The 12,500-nt window shown below is 50.7% G+C and overlaps 2 protein-coding genes and 1 long non-coding RNA gene across 5 annotated transcripts in view; 1 reads left to right on the top strand and 2 right to left on the bottom strand.

The window, feature by feature from the left end:
- ginm1 (glycoprotein integral membrane 1) overlaps window positions 1-3,017 on the bottom strand; it is an 8,243-nt gene extending 5,226 nt beyond the window's left edge. Inside the window, exons 1-5 of one of the 2 annotated variants that reach the window (XM_060041354.1) lie at window positions 2,896-3,017; window positions 2,699-2,805; window positions 2,094-2,165; window positions 1,813-1,912; window positions 574-728 (exon numbers count right to left, since the gene is read on the bottom strand). In XM_060041354.1, coding sequence (XP_059897337.1) covers window positions 574-728; window positions 1,813-1,912; window positions 2,094-2,165; window positions 2,699-2,788 — 417 coding nt within the window. In that variant the 5' untranslated portion in view covers window positions 2,789-2,805; window positions 2,896-3,017. Of the gene's footprint in view, window positions 1-573; window positions 729-1,812; window positions 1,913-2,093; window positions 2,166-2,698 lie in introns of both variants that reach the window. The other variant, XM_060041353.1, reaches the window with a different exon arrangement.
- Window positions 2,950-12,500, top strand: part of ppil4 (peptidylprolyl isomerase (cyclophilin)-like 4) — a 24,964-nt gene continuing 15,413 nt past the window's right edge. Inside the window, exons 1-13 of one of the 2 annotated variants that reach the window (XM_060041345.1) lie at window positions 2,950-3,058; window positions 3,308-3,375; window positions 3,523-3,587; window positions 4,052-4,169; window positions 4,377-4,519; window positions 5,520-5,616; window positions 5,846-5,962; window positions 6,067-6,191; window positions 7,511-7,577; window positions 7,723-7,834; window positions 9,092-9,188; window positions 9,453-9,597; window positions 10,673-11,069. In XM_060041345.1, the coding sequence (XP_059897328.1) occupies window positions 2,989-3,058; window positions 3,308-3,375; window positions 3,523-3,587; window positions 4,052-4,169; window positions 4,377-4,519; window positions 5,520-5,616; window positions 5,846-5,962; window positions 6,067-6,191; window positions 7,511-7,577; window positions 7,723-7,834; window positions 9,092-9,188; window positions 9,453-9,597; window positions 10,673-10,951 (1,503 nt within the window). In that variant the 5' untranslated portion in view covers window positions 2,950-2,988 and the 3' untranslated portion in view covers window positions 10,952-11,069. Of the gene's footprint in view, window positions 3,059-3,307; window positions 3,376-3,522; window positions 3,588-4,051; window positions 4,170-4,376; window positions 4,520-5,519; window positions 5,617-5,845; window positions 5,963-6,066; window positions 6,192-7,510; window positions 7,578-7,722; window positions 7,835-9,091; window positions 9,189-9,452; window positions 9,598-10,672; window positions 11,070-12,500 lie in introns of those variants that run through there. The other variant, XM_060041346.1, reaches the window with a different exon arrangement.
- On the bottom strand, window positions 9,987-10,675 carry LOC132449624 (uncharacterized). Its single transcript, XR_009523620.1, has 3 exons — window positions 10,434-10,675; window positions 10,309-10,381; window positions 9,987-10,183 (listed from the first exon to the last, which is right to left on the bottom strand). It is a non-coding gene; the product is annotated as an uncharacterized LOC132449624 (long non-coding RNA).

Here is a 12,500-nt window from a genome sequence, read left to right as displayed (position 1 = left end):
CACACACACACACACACACACACACACACACACAGCAGTGTCAACCGTTTGGAGAACACAGAATCCAAAGGAGAGGAGAGGAGAGTAAAGGAGAGGAGGAGAGGAGACGAGGAGAGGAGGAGAGGAGGAGAGGAGAGTAAAGGAGAGGAGGAGAGGAGGAGAGGAGAAGAGAAGAGGAGAGGAGAGTAAAGGAGTGGAGGAGAGGAGGAGAGGAGACGAGGATAGGAGGAGAGGAGGAGAGGAGGGGAGGAGAAGAGAAGAGGAGAGAAGAGTAAAGGAGAGGAGGAGAGGAGGAGAGGAGAAGAGGAGAAGAGGAGAGGAGAGTAAAGGAGTGGAGGAGAGGAGGAGAGGAGACGAGGAGAGGAGGAGAGGAGGAGAGAAGAGTAAAGGAGTGGAGGAGAGGAGGAGAGGAGGAGAGGAGAGGAGGGGGGGAGAAGAGAAGAGGAGAGAAGAGTAAAGGAGTGGAGGAGAGGAGAGGAGAGGAGGGGAGGAGAGGAGGGGAGGAGGGGAGGAGAGGAGGAGAGGAGGGGAGACGAGGAGAGGAGTAGAGGAGAGACCAGAAGAGCAGCTCACCTGCTGTCCGTCCACCTCGATGACCTCACTGAACACCTGCAGTGAGACCACCTCCTCGTAGTCGCTGTACAGGCGGTTCTGGATCACCATCACCCGCGTTACCGCGGAAACCAGGCTCCCAGCGTCAACCTCACTGCTGCCATTGGTCGAGTCCACTGTCAATCACAGCAAGACTAATAAACAGTGGTACAAGGCCATCGATGACAACGAGGGGCGGGCGGCCGAGGAGCTGTCCGAGCTGCTGAAGGGGAAGGAGGATCTCTCTCCTGCTGAACCTAAACCGCGCCATTAGTTCACTGCCCTCATGGACATCTATCGGAGTCGTCCTGTCCCATCACTCTCTCTCTTCTAAATGCTCGCTCATCTTGTAGTCGGTATATTAGACGCGCCATCGTTTGCCTATAGCCTACTAACGTTTTTAGCGAATATTTTCTTTGATTGTTACTAACGGACTATTGACTTCACGCCTGCCACTGACTAGGCTTAACATTTTCGCCCGGTCTTAACCAAAGAATGGCTTAAGCCTAGATGGTGCAACTGGCGTAAATATCAGATCAGACTCAGAACGTTGAGTTAAGACCAACATGGCCTAAGACCGGGCCAAAGACATGTTGGTGCAGCCGGCCCAGGAGTGGGAGGAGTTAGTCTCAAGGAGTGGGAGGAGTCAGTCTCCAGGAGTGGGAGGAGTCAGTCTCCAGGAGTGGGAGGAGTCAGTCTCCAGGAATGGGAGGAGTTAGTCCAAAGGAGTGGGAGGAGTCCGTCTCCAGGAGTGGGAGGAGTCAGTCTCATGGAGTGGGAGGAGTCCGTCTCCAGGAGTGGGAGGAGTCAGTCTCCAGGAGTGGGAGGAGTTAGTCCCCAGGAGTGGGAGGAGTCAGTCTCACGGAGTGGGAGGAGTCCGTCTCCAGGAGTGGGAGGAGTCCGTCTCCAGGAGTGGGAGGAGTTAGTCTCAAGGAGTAGGAGGAGTCAGTCTCCGGGAGTGGGAGGGGTCAGTATCCAGGAGTGGGAGGAGTTAGTCTTCAGGGAGAATGAGTTGTGGGAGGATTCAGTCTCCAGGAGTGGGAGGAGGAGGAGGGGGGGAGGAGGAGGAGGAGGAGGAGGAGGAGGAGGAGAAGGGGAGGGGGGGGAGGAGGAGGTCTAGAGGAGGAGGAGGAGGAGGAGGAGGATTAGGAGGAGGAGGATGAGGTCTAGAGCAGGAGGAGGATGATTAGGAGGAGGTGTAGGAGGAGGTGCAGGACTCACAGAGCAGGGCCTGGCAGGGGAGGCGTGTGACCCCCGACAGTTCCACGGGGACCTGGTTCACCAGGACCTCCTCCTCACTCACCGACACATTCAGACTAATCTACACACACACACACACACACACACACACACACACACACACACACACACACACACACACACACACACACACACACAAGCAGTTAGTGCTGGCTGAGAGAATCCGACGACACACACATGCTGTCACATTATGAATGGTGGCTCACGCACACGGACACACGGACACACACACACACACACACCTGCAGGATGCTGGAGTCCTGCAGGTGTCCAGCTCCCCCCAGTCCGGCCGTGACGTTGATCAGGATAGTCTCCTGTGGAACACAAGGCCAGTGAGGATTAATCGTCAATACTGACTCCATTATCAATACGCTATGATCAACATGATCAACACTCTATGATCAACACTCTATGATCAATACTCCATGATCAATACTCCATGATCAATATACTAAGTCTATGAGCAATTATCTATTAACAATATACTGACTCTATGATCAATGCTCTATTACACTCTATTCTCTGACTATGAATAACACTCAGATTATATTAAATGCTCTATTAGACTAGACTATTATTAATAGCGGGGTTGATTTAAGTGTGGTGTTGTGAAGAAATGACATGATATGTAGATCAGGATGGAAGTATCAAAACAAGCATTGGAGTTGCTTTGATATTCAAATATCGGGATGTATGGACGAGCAAACGTGTAAATGTATAGGTATGGATATCGAAGTTCTGTGCTATTTGTATACGGAACAATAGGTCCTGCTTTGGATATTGAGGCGTTGTGGTGTATGGATGGGGAACAATAGGTGTTCCTGAGGACTTCCCGAGTCCTGCTTACCGTGGTGGGAGGCTTGGGGAGCGGGGAAGAGGAGGCTGAGGCCAGCAGTAGGAGGAAGACAGCGGCCAGCGGGAGACCCATGGACTTCATTTTACCGCTCCGTTATTCTAAGAACAAGACAGTTAGCGGGAGAACCATGTGCGAATCGTCATGTCAATGTATATCATGCGATAATACGAGCAGGGAACGCTACGTACCAAAACAGTGCAGTGACGCATGTAGAATACGCATGCGCACTGCTCAACTCTCGTCCCCTCTTCACTTCTCGTTCTCGCCGACGTGACAACGCGATGGCGGTGCTGCTTGAAACGACGCTTGGTGATATAGTTATAGATCTGTTCACCGACGAAAGGCCTAAAAGTAAGAGCGCAGCCTGGTGGTGGTACTGGGTGGTCGCGGTTGATACCTGGGTTCAGTTTGGGGGTTGAGGAGAGCAGCAATCTGTGATGCTACCCCTGTTAGCGGTTAGCTGTTTACATGCGTTGCCAGATTGGGCCAGATTTCCTCCAGGGTTTCACTCTGTGTTAGGGTTAGGGTTCATGTTTCTACTACTGCACATTAACCTTGTCTCACCTGCAATCACTGGTTGTCCTTTTTCTAATCTTTCAGCCTCCCTGAACTTCCTGAAGTTATGCAAAATAAAATACTACAACTACTGTCTATTCCACAATGTGCAGGTAATCCCATCCATCCCGCTACACCGTGTTGACATCTTGTTCATTGTATGTGATAATAATAAACATCTGTGAAGATGTGTATTAGAGGAACAGTTATTGTGTTTACATTAGTATGAGCCCCTGTTAATCCCTCCTCTCCGCCTCTAGAGGGACTTCATGGTGCAGACCGGAGACCCCACGGGGTCGGGTCGAGGTGGGGACTCCGTCTTCAGGTCAGTGTCCTCGTCCCCATGGCTACGGCTCAGCCTCCTTGTCACCATGACTACCATTTAGCATCCCGTAAAGCATGGTGGCAGTTTGTGTAATGCTAGTTTAGCAGGTTGTTCATTGGATGTAAATAAACTATCATTTACAATGAGGTATTGAAGACACAAGTTGGGTCACTCTGAGTAAATAAATAGTAGACTCAGGGGACTACTCTCCCTTGATTGTGTGTCTCATCAGCCTGTAAAGCACCAGTTAGCGGGAATTAGTAGTAGTATTGGTAGTAGTAGTAGTAGTAGTATTGTGTGTGAATAGTAATATAGTAGATAAGTGGGACTCTTTAACCATTTGATTCAGGGAGACAATAGTAAACTAGCCCCTGGCTTTAGTGAGAGGATGGGAGCTGTAGGATTCTACATGGCGTTGTTCAATACCCTGAAGATGAACTCCTCACCGTCCTGTGGCTCCGCAGTAAGCTCTACGGGGACCAGGCGCGCTTCTTCGATGTGGAGAAAGTCCCGCGTATCAAACACAAGAAGAAGGGAATGGTTTCCATGGTGAACAACGGGAACAACCAACATGGATCTCAGGTAGGCCTCCACTAGACTGCTGTTACCTCAGGTAGGCCTCCACTAGACTGCTGTTACCTCAGGTAGGCCTCCACTAGACTGCTGTTACCTCAGGTAGGCCTCCACTAGACTGCTGTTACCTCAGGTAGATCTCCTCTAGACTGGTCCTACTGGTACCTCCAGGATGGTTCCCAGTATGCAGAGACTAAACCACCGTGTGCTCCCCAGTTCCTCATCACGACGGCGGACGGCGTGGACTACCTGGACGGCGTGCACACGGTGTTCGGCGAGGTGAGCGAGGGCCTGGAGGTCCTGGCCAAGATCAACGAGACCTTCGTGGACAAAGACTTCCTCCCCTTCCAAGACATCAGGTGAGCCTCGTGGGGCGGGGCTAGCATCACGAACACGCTGGGCTAGCTCCCTGATGAGAGGGTGAGGGTACGGTGGTGAGAGGGTGAGGGTACGGTGGTGAGAGGGTGAGGGTACGGTGGTGAGAGGGTGAGGGTACGGTGGTGAGAGGGTGAGGGTACGGTGGTGAGAGGGTGAGGGTTCAGTGACGAGGGGGTGAGGGTACGGTGGTGAGAGGGTGAGGGTTCAGTGACGAGAGGGTGAGGGTACGGTGGTGAGAGGGTGAGGGTACGGTGGTGAGAGGGTGAGGGTACGGTGGTGAGAGGGTGAGGGTACGGTGGTGAGAGGGTGAGGGTTCAGTGACGAGGGGGTGAGGGTACGGTGGTGAGAGGGTGAGGGTACGGTGGTGAGAGGGTGAGGGTTCAGTGACGAGGGGGTGAGGGTACGGTGGTGAGAGGGTGAGGGTTCAGTGACGAGGGGGTGAGGGTACGGTGGTGAGAGGGTGAGGGTACGGTGGTGTGAGGGTGCGGTGGTGAGAGGGTGAGGGTACGGTGGTGTGAGGGTTCAGTGACGAGGGGGTGAGGGTACGGTGGTGAGAGGGTGAGGGTTCAGTGACGAGGGGGTGAGGGTGCGGTGGTGAGAGGGTGAGGGTACGGTGGTGAGAGGGTGAGGGTGCGGTGGTGAGGGGGTGAGGGTACGGTGGTGAGAGGGTGAGGGTGCGGTGGTGAGGGGGTGAGGGTACGGTGGTGAGAGGGTTCAGTGACGAGGGGGTGAGGGTACGGTGGTGAGAGGGTGAGGGTTCAGTGACGAGGGGGTGAGGGTGCGGTGGTGAGAGGGTGAGGGTACGGTGGTGTGAGGGTGCGGTGGTGAGGGGGTGAGGGTACGGTGGTGAGAGGGTGAGGGTGAGGGGGTGAGGGTACGGTGGTGAGAGGGTTCAGTGACGAGGGGGTGAGGGTACGGTGGTGAGAGGGTTCAGTGGTGAGAGGGTGAGGGTTCAGTGACGAGGGGGTGGTGTTGTTGCAGGATCAACCACACGGTGGTGCTGGAGGACCCCTTCGACGACCCCCCAGACCTCCCCGTCCCAGACCGCTCCCCCGAGCCCACCAAGGAGCAGCTGGATGTAGGTCACCACGGCAACCAGACTCAGCATCCTCACCGAAACCGTAGCAACCGATAACGACCACAGCAAAACCAGAGAACCAATCGTGTGTGTGTGTGTGTGTGTGTGTGTGTGTGTGTGTGTGTGTGTGTGTGTGTGTGTGTGTGTGTGTGTGTGTGTGTGTGTGTGTGTGTGTGTGTGTGTGTGTGTGTGTGTGTGTGTGTGTGTGTGTGTGTGTGTGTGTGTGCAGAGCGGGCGCATCGGGGCAGACGAGGCCATCGATGACAACGAGGGGCGGGCGGCCGAGGAGCTGGACGAGCTGCTGAAGGAGAAGGAGGCCAAGACACAGGCCATCCTGCTAGAGATGGTACCTCCTCCACACCTCCTCCTCACACACAAACCTCCTCCTCATTACACCACCTCCCCTCACATCGTGTGTGTGTGTGTGTGTGTGTGTGTGTGTGTGTGCAGGTGGGGGACCTCCCAGACGCTGAGGTGAAGCCCCCTGAGAACGTTCTGTTTGTCTGTAAGCTGAACCCTGTGACCACCGACGAAGACCTGGACATCATCTTCTCCCGCTTTGGAGCCATCCAGTGGTACACTGCACACACACTACACACTGTCTACTACACACTGCACCCTGTATACACTACACACTGTCTACTACACCCTACATACACTACACACTGTCTACTGCACACTGCACCCTATATACAATACGCACTGCACCCTGTATACAATACACTGCATCTTATATAGACTACGCACCGTCCACTGCACCCTAAACCCTCCATCCTATATACCCTGTCCACTGCACCCTAAACCCTCCATCCTATATACCCTGTCCACTGCACCCTAAACCCTCCATCCTATATACCCTGTCCACTGCACCCTAAACCCTCCATCCTATATACCCTGTCCACTGCACCCTAAACCCTCCATCCTATATACCCTGTCCACTGCACCCTAAACCCTCCATCCTATATACCCTGTCCACTGCACCCTAAACCCTCCATCCTATATACCCTGTCCACTGCACCCTAAACCCTCCATCCTATATACCCTGTCCACTGCACCCTAAACCCTCCATCCTATATACCCTGTCCACTGCACCCTAAACCCTATACACTCAGTGTCTCAGCCTCTTTTACTTTATAAGGGATCCATACACAGACTTATGCACTTAAGTCTAGTCTAGTCTAGGCTATCCCTTTTGAAAACACTGACATGGTGTACAATGTGTGTATGACTAGTAACACTTTGTGTTGTCTGTAGCTGTGACTAGTAACACTATGTGTTGTCTGTAGCTGTGACTAGTAACACTATGTGTTGTCTGTAGCTGTGACTAGTAACACTATGTGTTGTCTGTAGCTGTGACTAGTAACACTATGTGTTGTCTGTAGCTGTGACTAGTAACACTATGTGTTGTCTGTAGCTGTGACTAGTAACACTATGTGTTGTCTGTAGCTGTGACTAGTAACACTATGTGTTGTCTGTAGCTGTGACTAGTAACACTATGTGTTGTCTGTAGCTGTGACTAGTAACACTATGTGTTGTCTGTAGCTGTGACTAGTAACACTATGTGTTGTCTGTAGCTGTGACTAGTAACACTATGTGTTGTCTGTAGCTGTGACTAGTAACACTATGTGTTGTCTGTAGCTGTGACTAGTAACACTATGTGTTGTCTGTAGCTGTGACTAGTAACACTATGTGTTGTCTGTAGCTGTGACTAGTAACACTATGTGTTGTCTGTAGCTGTGACTAGTAACACTATGTGTTGTCTGTAGCTGTGACTAGTAACACTATGTGTTGTCTGTAGCTGTGACTAGTAACACTATGTGTTGTCTGTAGCTGTGACTAGTAACACTATGTGTTGTCTGTAGCTGTGACTAGTAACACTATGTGTTGTCTGTAGCTGTGAGATCATCAGAGACTGGAAGACGGGAGAGTCTCTCTGCTACGCCTTCATCGAGTTTGAGAAGGTGAGTCTGATGAAACAGCCCATGAGATGGTTAGTGATGAATCATGTTTAGGTTACTTGTTAGGAGGACTAGTTAGTAGGACTAGTTAGTAGGACTAGTTAGTAGGACTAGTAGGTCTGACGGTGGATCACTTTGTGTTCCCCAGGAGGAGGACTGTGAGAAGGCGTTCTTCAAGATGGACAACGTGCTGATCGACGACCGCCGCATCCACGTGGACTTCAGCCAATCCGTCTCCAAGATCAAGTGGAAGGGGAAAGGTGTGTTCAGGGCGGCGTGAGGCTCAGGAGGCAGCGCGGGTCGGCTGGTCACCGGAAGGTGGCCGGTTCGATCCTCCTAGCTGAGTGTCGAGGTGTCCCTGAGCGAGACGCCTCACCATGACTGCTCCTGACCAGCTGGCTGTCGCCCTGCGTTGTTGACTGCGCCGTCGGTGTGTGAATGTGTGCGTGAATGTGTGAATGGGTGATGAATGGGTGAATGTGTGATGAATGGGTGAATGTGTGCGTGAATGTGTGCGTGAATGTGTTCATGAATGGGTGAATGTGTTCATGAATGGGTGAATGTGTGATGAATGGGTGAATGTGTGATGAATGGGTGAATGTGTGATGAATGGGTGAATGTGTTCATGAATGGGTGAATGTGTGATGAATGGGTGAATGTGTGATGAATGTGTGATGAATGGGTGAATGTGTGATGAATGGGTGAATGTGAGGGTATATTGTAAGGCTCTTTGAGCGGCCGCTGGTTAGAAAGGTGCTGTATTAATGCGGCCCATTCAACATTTATCATTGTCTAAACACCGTCAGTGCTGATGGATGACCAGCTCTGACCATCTCACTCCGCTCCTCTCTCCTCCTCTCTCTCCTCCTCTCACTCCTCCTCTCTCCTCCTCTCTCCTCCTCTCTCTCCTCCTCTCTCCTCCTCTCTCTCCTCCTCTCACTCCTCCTCTCTCCTCCTCTCTCTCCTCCTCTCTCTCCTCCTCTCACTCCTCCTCTCCCTCCTCCTCTCTCTCCTCTTCTCACTCCTCCTCTCACTCCTACTCACTCCTCCTCTCACTCCTCCTCTCACTCCTCCTCTCCCTCCTCTTCTCACTCCTCCTCTCACTCCTCCTCTCACTCCTCCTCTCACTCCTCTTCTCACTCCTCCTCTCTCTCCTCTTCTCACTCCTCTTCTCACTCATCCTCTCACTCCTCCTCTCACTCCTCTCCTCTCTCTCCTCTTCTCACTCCTCCTCTCACTCCTCTTCTCACTCCTCCTCTCTCTCACTCCTCTCACTCCTCCTCTCTCTCACTCCTCTCACTCCTCCTCTCTCTCACTCCTCTCTCTCCTCCTCTCCTCTCACTCCTCCTCTCTCTCCTCTTCTCACTCCTCCTCTCTCTCCTCTCCTCACTCCTCCTCTCACTCCTCTTCTCTCTCCTCTCTCCTCTTCTCTCTCCTCTTCTCACTCCTCCTCTCACTCCTCTTCTCTCTCCTCTCCTCTCTCCTCTTCTCACTCCTCCTCTCACTCCTCTTCTCAGGAGGGAAATACAGCAAAGACGACTTCAAGGCCTATGAGAAGGACGTGGACACCCGGTCCAAACTGGCTCTGAAGGACAAGGTCAAACCCAAACTGGAGTATCCTTTCAGAGTTTATATCAACCCTCTTGGTTACTTCTACCTCATCCAACACACACGGAGATCACCAACACACACACAGATCTGACACTAATCCAACACACACACAGATCTGACACCAACCCAACACACACAGAGATCACCAACACACACACAGATCTGACACTAATCCAACACACACACAGATCTGACACTGAACCCTTACACAGCCAGGGAACAGCATCCAGTCGCTAAGCAACACGTTGTCCTGAACCGCCCCCAAAGCACCCGGTACCAGCTGCTACTAGACGACGAGGAAGAGGAAGAGGAAGAGGAGGGACCGGGCCTTCGTCCTCCAGAGAGGAAGCAGCCGAAGAAGCCAGAGAAGCAGAAAGATGATGAGAACGGCAGAGGGAGCAAAGTGTCCAAGGTAGACCCTCAAACACATCCTACACCCTCAAACACCTCCTTCACCCTCAAACACCTCCTTCACCTTAATACACCTCCTTCACCTTAATACACATCCTTCACCTTAATACACATCCTTCACCCTCAAACACCTCCTTCACCTTAATACACCTCCTTCACCTTAATACACATCCTTCACCCTCAAACACCTCCTTCACCTTAAGACGCCTCCTTCACCTTAATACACCTCCTTCACCTTAATACACCTCCTTCACCTTAATACACATCCTTCACCTTAATACACATCCTTCACCCTCAAACACCTCCTTCACCTTAATACACCTCCTTCACCTTAATACACATCCTTCACCCTCAAACACCTCCTTCACCTTAAGACGCCTCCTTCACCTTAATACACCTCCTTCACCTTAATGCACCTCCTTCACCTTAATACACATCCTTCACCCTCAAACACCTCCTTCACCTTAATACACCTCCTTCACCTTAATACACATCCTTCACCTTAATGCACCTCCTTCACCTTAATACACCTCCTTCACCTTAATACACCTCCTTCACCTTAATAGACATCCTTCACCTTAAAACACCTTACCTTAAAACACCTCCTTCACCTTTAATCACATCCTTCACCTTAATACACATCCTTCACCTTAAAACACATCCTTGACCTTAATACACCTCCTTCACCTTAAAACACCTTACCTTAAAACACATCCTTCACCTTAAAACACCTCCTTCACCTTAAAACACCTTCTCTTTAATGCATCTCCTTCACCTTAAAACACCTCTTTAATACATCTCCTTCACCTTAAAAAAAACTCATTCACCTTACTACACATCCTTCACCTTAAAACACACATCCTTGATGTTAAACACCTCCGTCAGGTGAAAAAACATCCTTCAGCTTCACATTTAATCAGTTTAGATAATTAGTTCACAGCTGATTAATCAGTTTAGATAATCAGTTCACACCTGATTAATCATTTTAATGAATTAGTTCACACCTGATTAATCATTTTAGTGAATTAGTTCAGCCTTGATTGATGTGTTGTGTATGCCGTCCCTCCCTCCTCCAGGACAGCCACGGAGACAGCAAGACAGGTGGGCAGCGAGACAGGGACAGGGAGACGGGGAGACACAGGGACAGAGAGAGAGACACCGACCGACACAGAGAGAGAGACACCGACCGTCACAGAGAGAGAGACAGAGACGGGCACAGGGAGAGAGACAGGGAGAGTCACCACAAGCACAGGGAGAGGCCGCGGCCAGAAGGGGGCGACAGAGAGCAGGGCCGCCGCGAGAGGAGCCGCTCGCCCCGGAAGACGCGCGACAACGAGAGGAGTCGCAACAGATGAGGCGGAGGAACGATCTGGAGGAGGGAGAGTTGTTTGTGTAACATTTGTGTATGTCAGACCTGTTGTTGTGATGTGTTCCAGCTGGTCTGTTTTATGTAATAAAAGGTGCAAACTCAAACCTTTCTCATTTTACTTCAATTTCTCTTTATGACAGTGGTCATAAACGTGATGGGAGGGTTCTAAGGGATGGGGTCTGAAGAACGAACTGCACCATTGGCTAACTTTAATTATATTTATTATGCTGGAATCTAGAACTGGTAAATAGATATACTGGTCTCTGTTACTGGTCTTCAGATAGAACTGGTCTATGTTACTGGCCTATAAATAGTACTGGTCTATAGTTATTACTGGTTTATGTTACTGGTTTAATGATAGTAGGCCTACTGGTATACAGGCCTACTGAGAGGGTAAGTTATGGACCTGAAGTGAAGAGAATTTAACTCCTTAAGAAAAACATGCCTTGTGTCAATGCATAATATCAAGTCCATAAATATGAAGTCCCAAAAGGGTTCCTACTTCCGTCCAGGAGTTGCTTATTTTGTTGTACACCTGGCGTACAATCTAATCTGAACTGATCCGATCTGCTTTTACGATATGAGAATCCCTGTCTCGTAATGACGTCAATTGATCACTGCCCTCACCTGCGTTCACTGTACTTCCTCCTCCCGTCAGCCGGAACCTGTTCCGCTGATTTCTCCCCACACAAAGGCACCTGTCAGTCAACCCGGAGCGGGACTATCAGCTGATGACGCGGCGTGCGTACAGCGGTCCGCCTCGTGTTGTTCAGACGGTTCCTCATCAGACGCACGGATCATTTTCCATTGAACTGTACATTGTCTGATTGAATTGGTTGGCTATTTATTCAAAGTTAAAGTAACATTTTCGGAACTAAAATATATCTTGTTTTTTCCGCATTTAAAGATCCGTAAGGTTTTACATATTTAATAAAAATATTTTTTACAACAAATAAATCAAAAACTTTTAAGGGAGACAGTTGATCGCTCCAAGTAAAGAAAAGTAGTAAGTGAAGTACATGCTGCCGCTGATACCGTGTACTGGCGTCCTGCAGCCTCCTCTCTAGTGCGGAGGGGCTTGCTGGGACGCGTCGCGCCCGAAGCATTTATTGAAATTCAGAGGATTTCGGGGAAGGGAAGAGTTTGGCCGCGGGCCTGATGTCCCCGGGGCCGGTGTTCGACATGTGTCTGAGAGCTGGTATGAGGAAGCAATTGAGATCTGAGAACTCGCTGACTCGTCCGCTTGTCATCTCTCCCACGCCTCCTAGAACACAAATCCCGGTTCCTACCTACGTAGCTCACAGATCCTAACTCCTTACCCTTAGCCCCTGCTTGCTAACTCTTCGCTCGTAAGTCATTACCCTTAGCTCCTTAGGCCTAGCTCCTACTTCCTAACTCCTATGTCCTATATATCCTACCTCCTAACTCATAGCATACCTCCCAACTATTAGATCCTACCTCCTTGTTCCTACTTCATTGTTGCTACCTTCCTACCACCTCTGCCTCCTACATCCTAGCTCCTAACTCCCACCTCC

This window comes from Gadus macrocephalus, chromosome 21 (genome assembly GCF_031168955.1).
Source record: "Gadus macrocephalus chromosome 21, ASM3116895v1".
In the NCBI taxonomy this organism is placed as follows: domain Eukaryota; kingdom Metazoa; phylum Chordata; class Actinopteri; order Gadiformes; family Gadidae; genus Gadus; species Gadus macrocephalus.
This window is presented reverse-complemented; position numbering and strand designations above follow the sequence as displayed.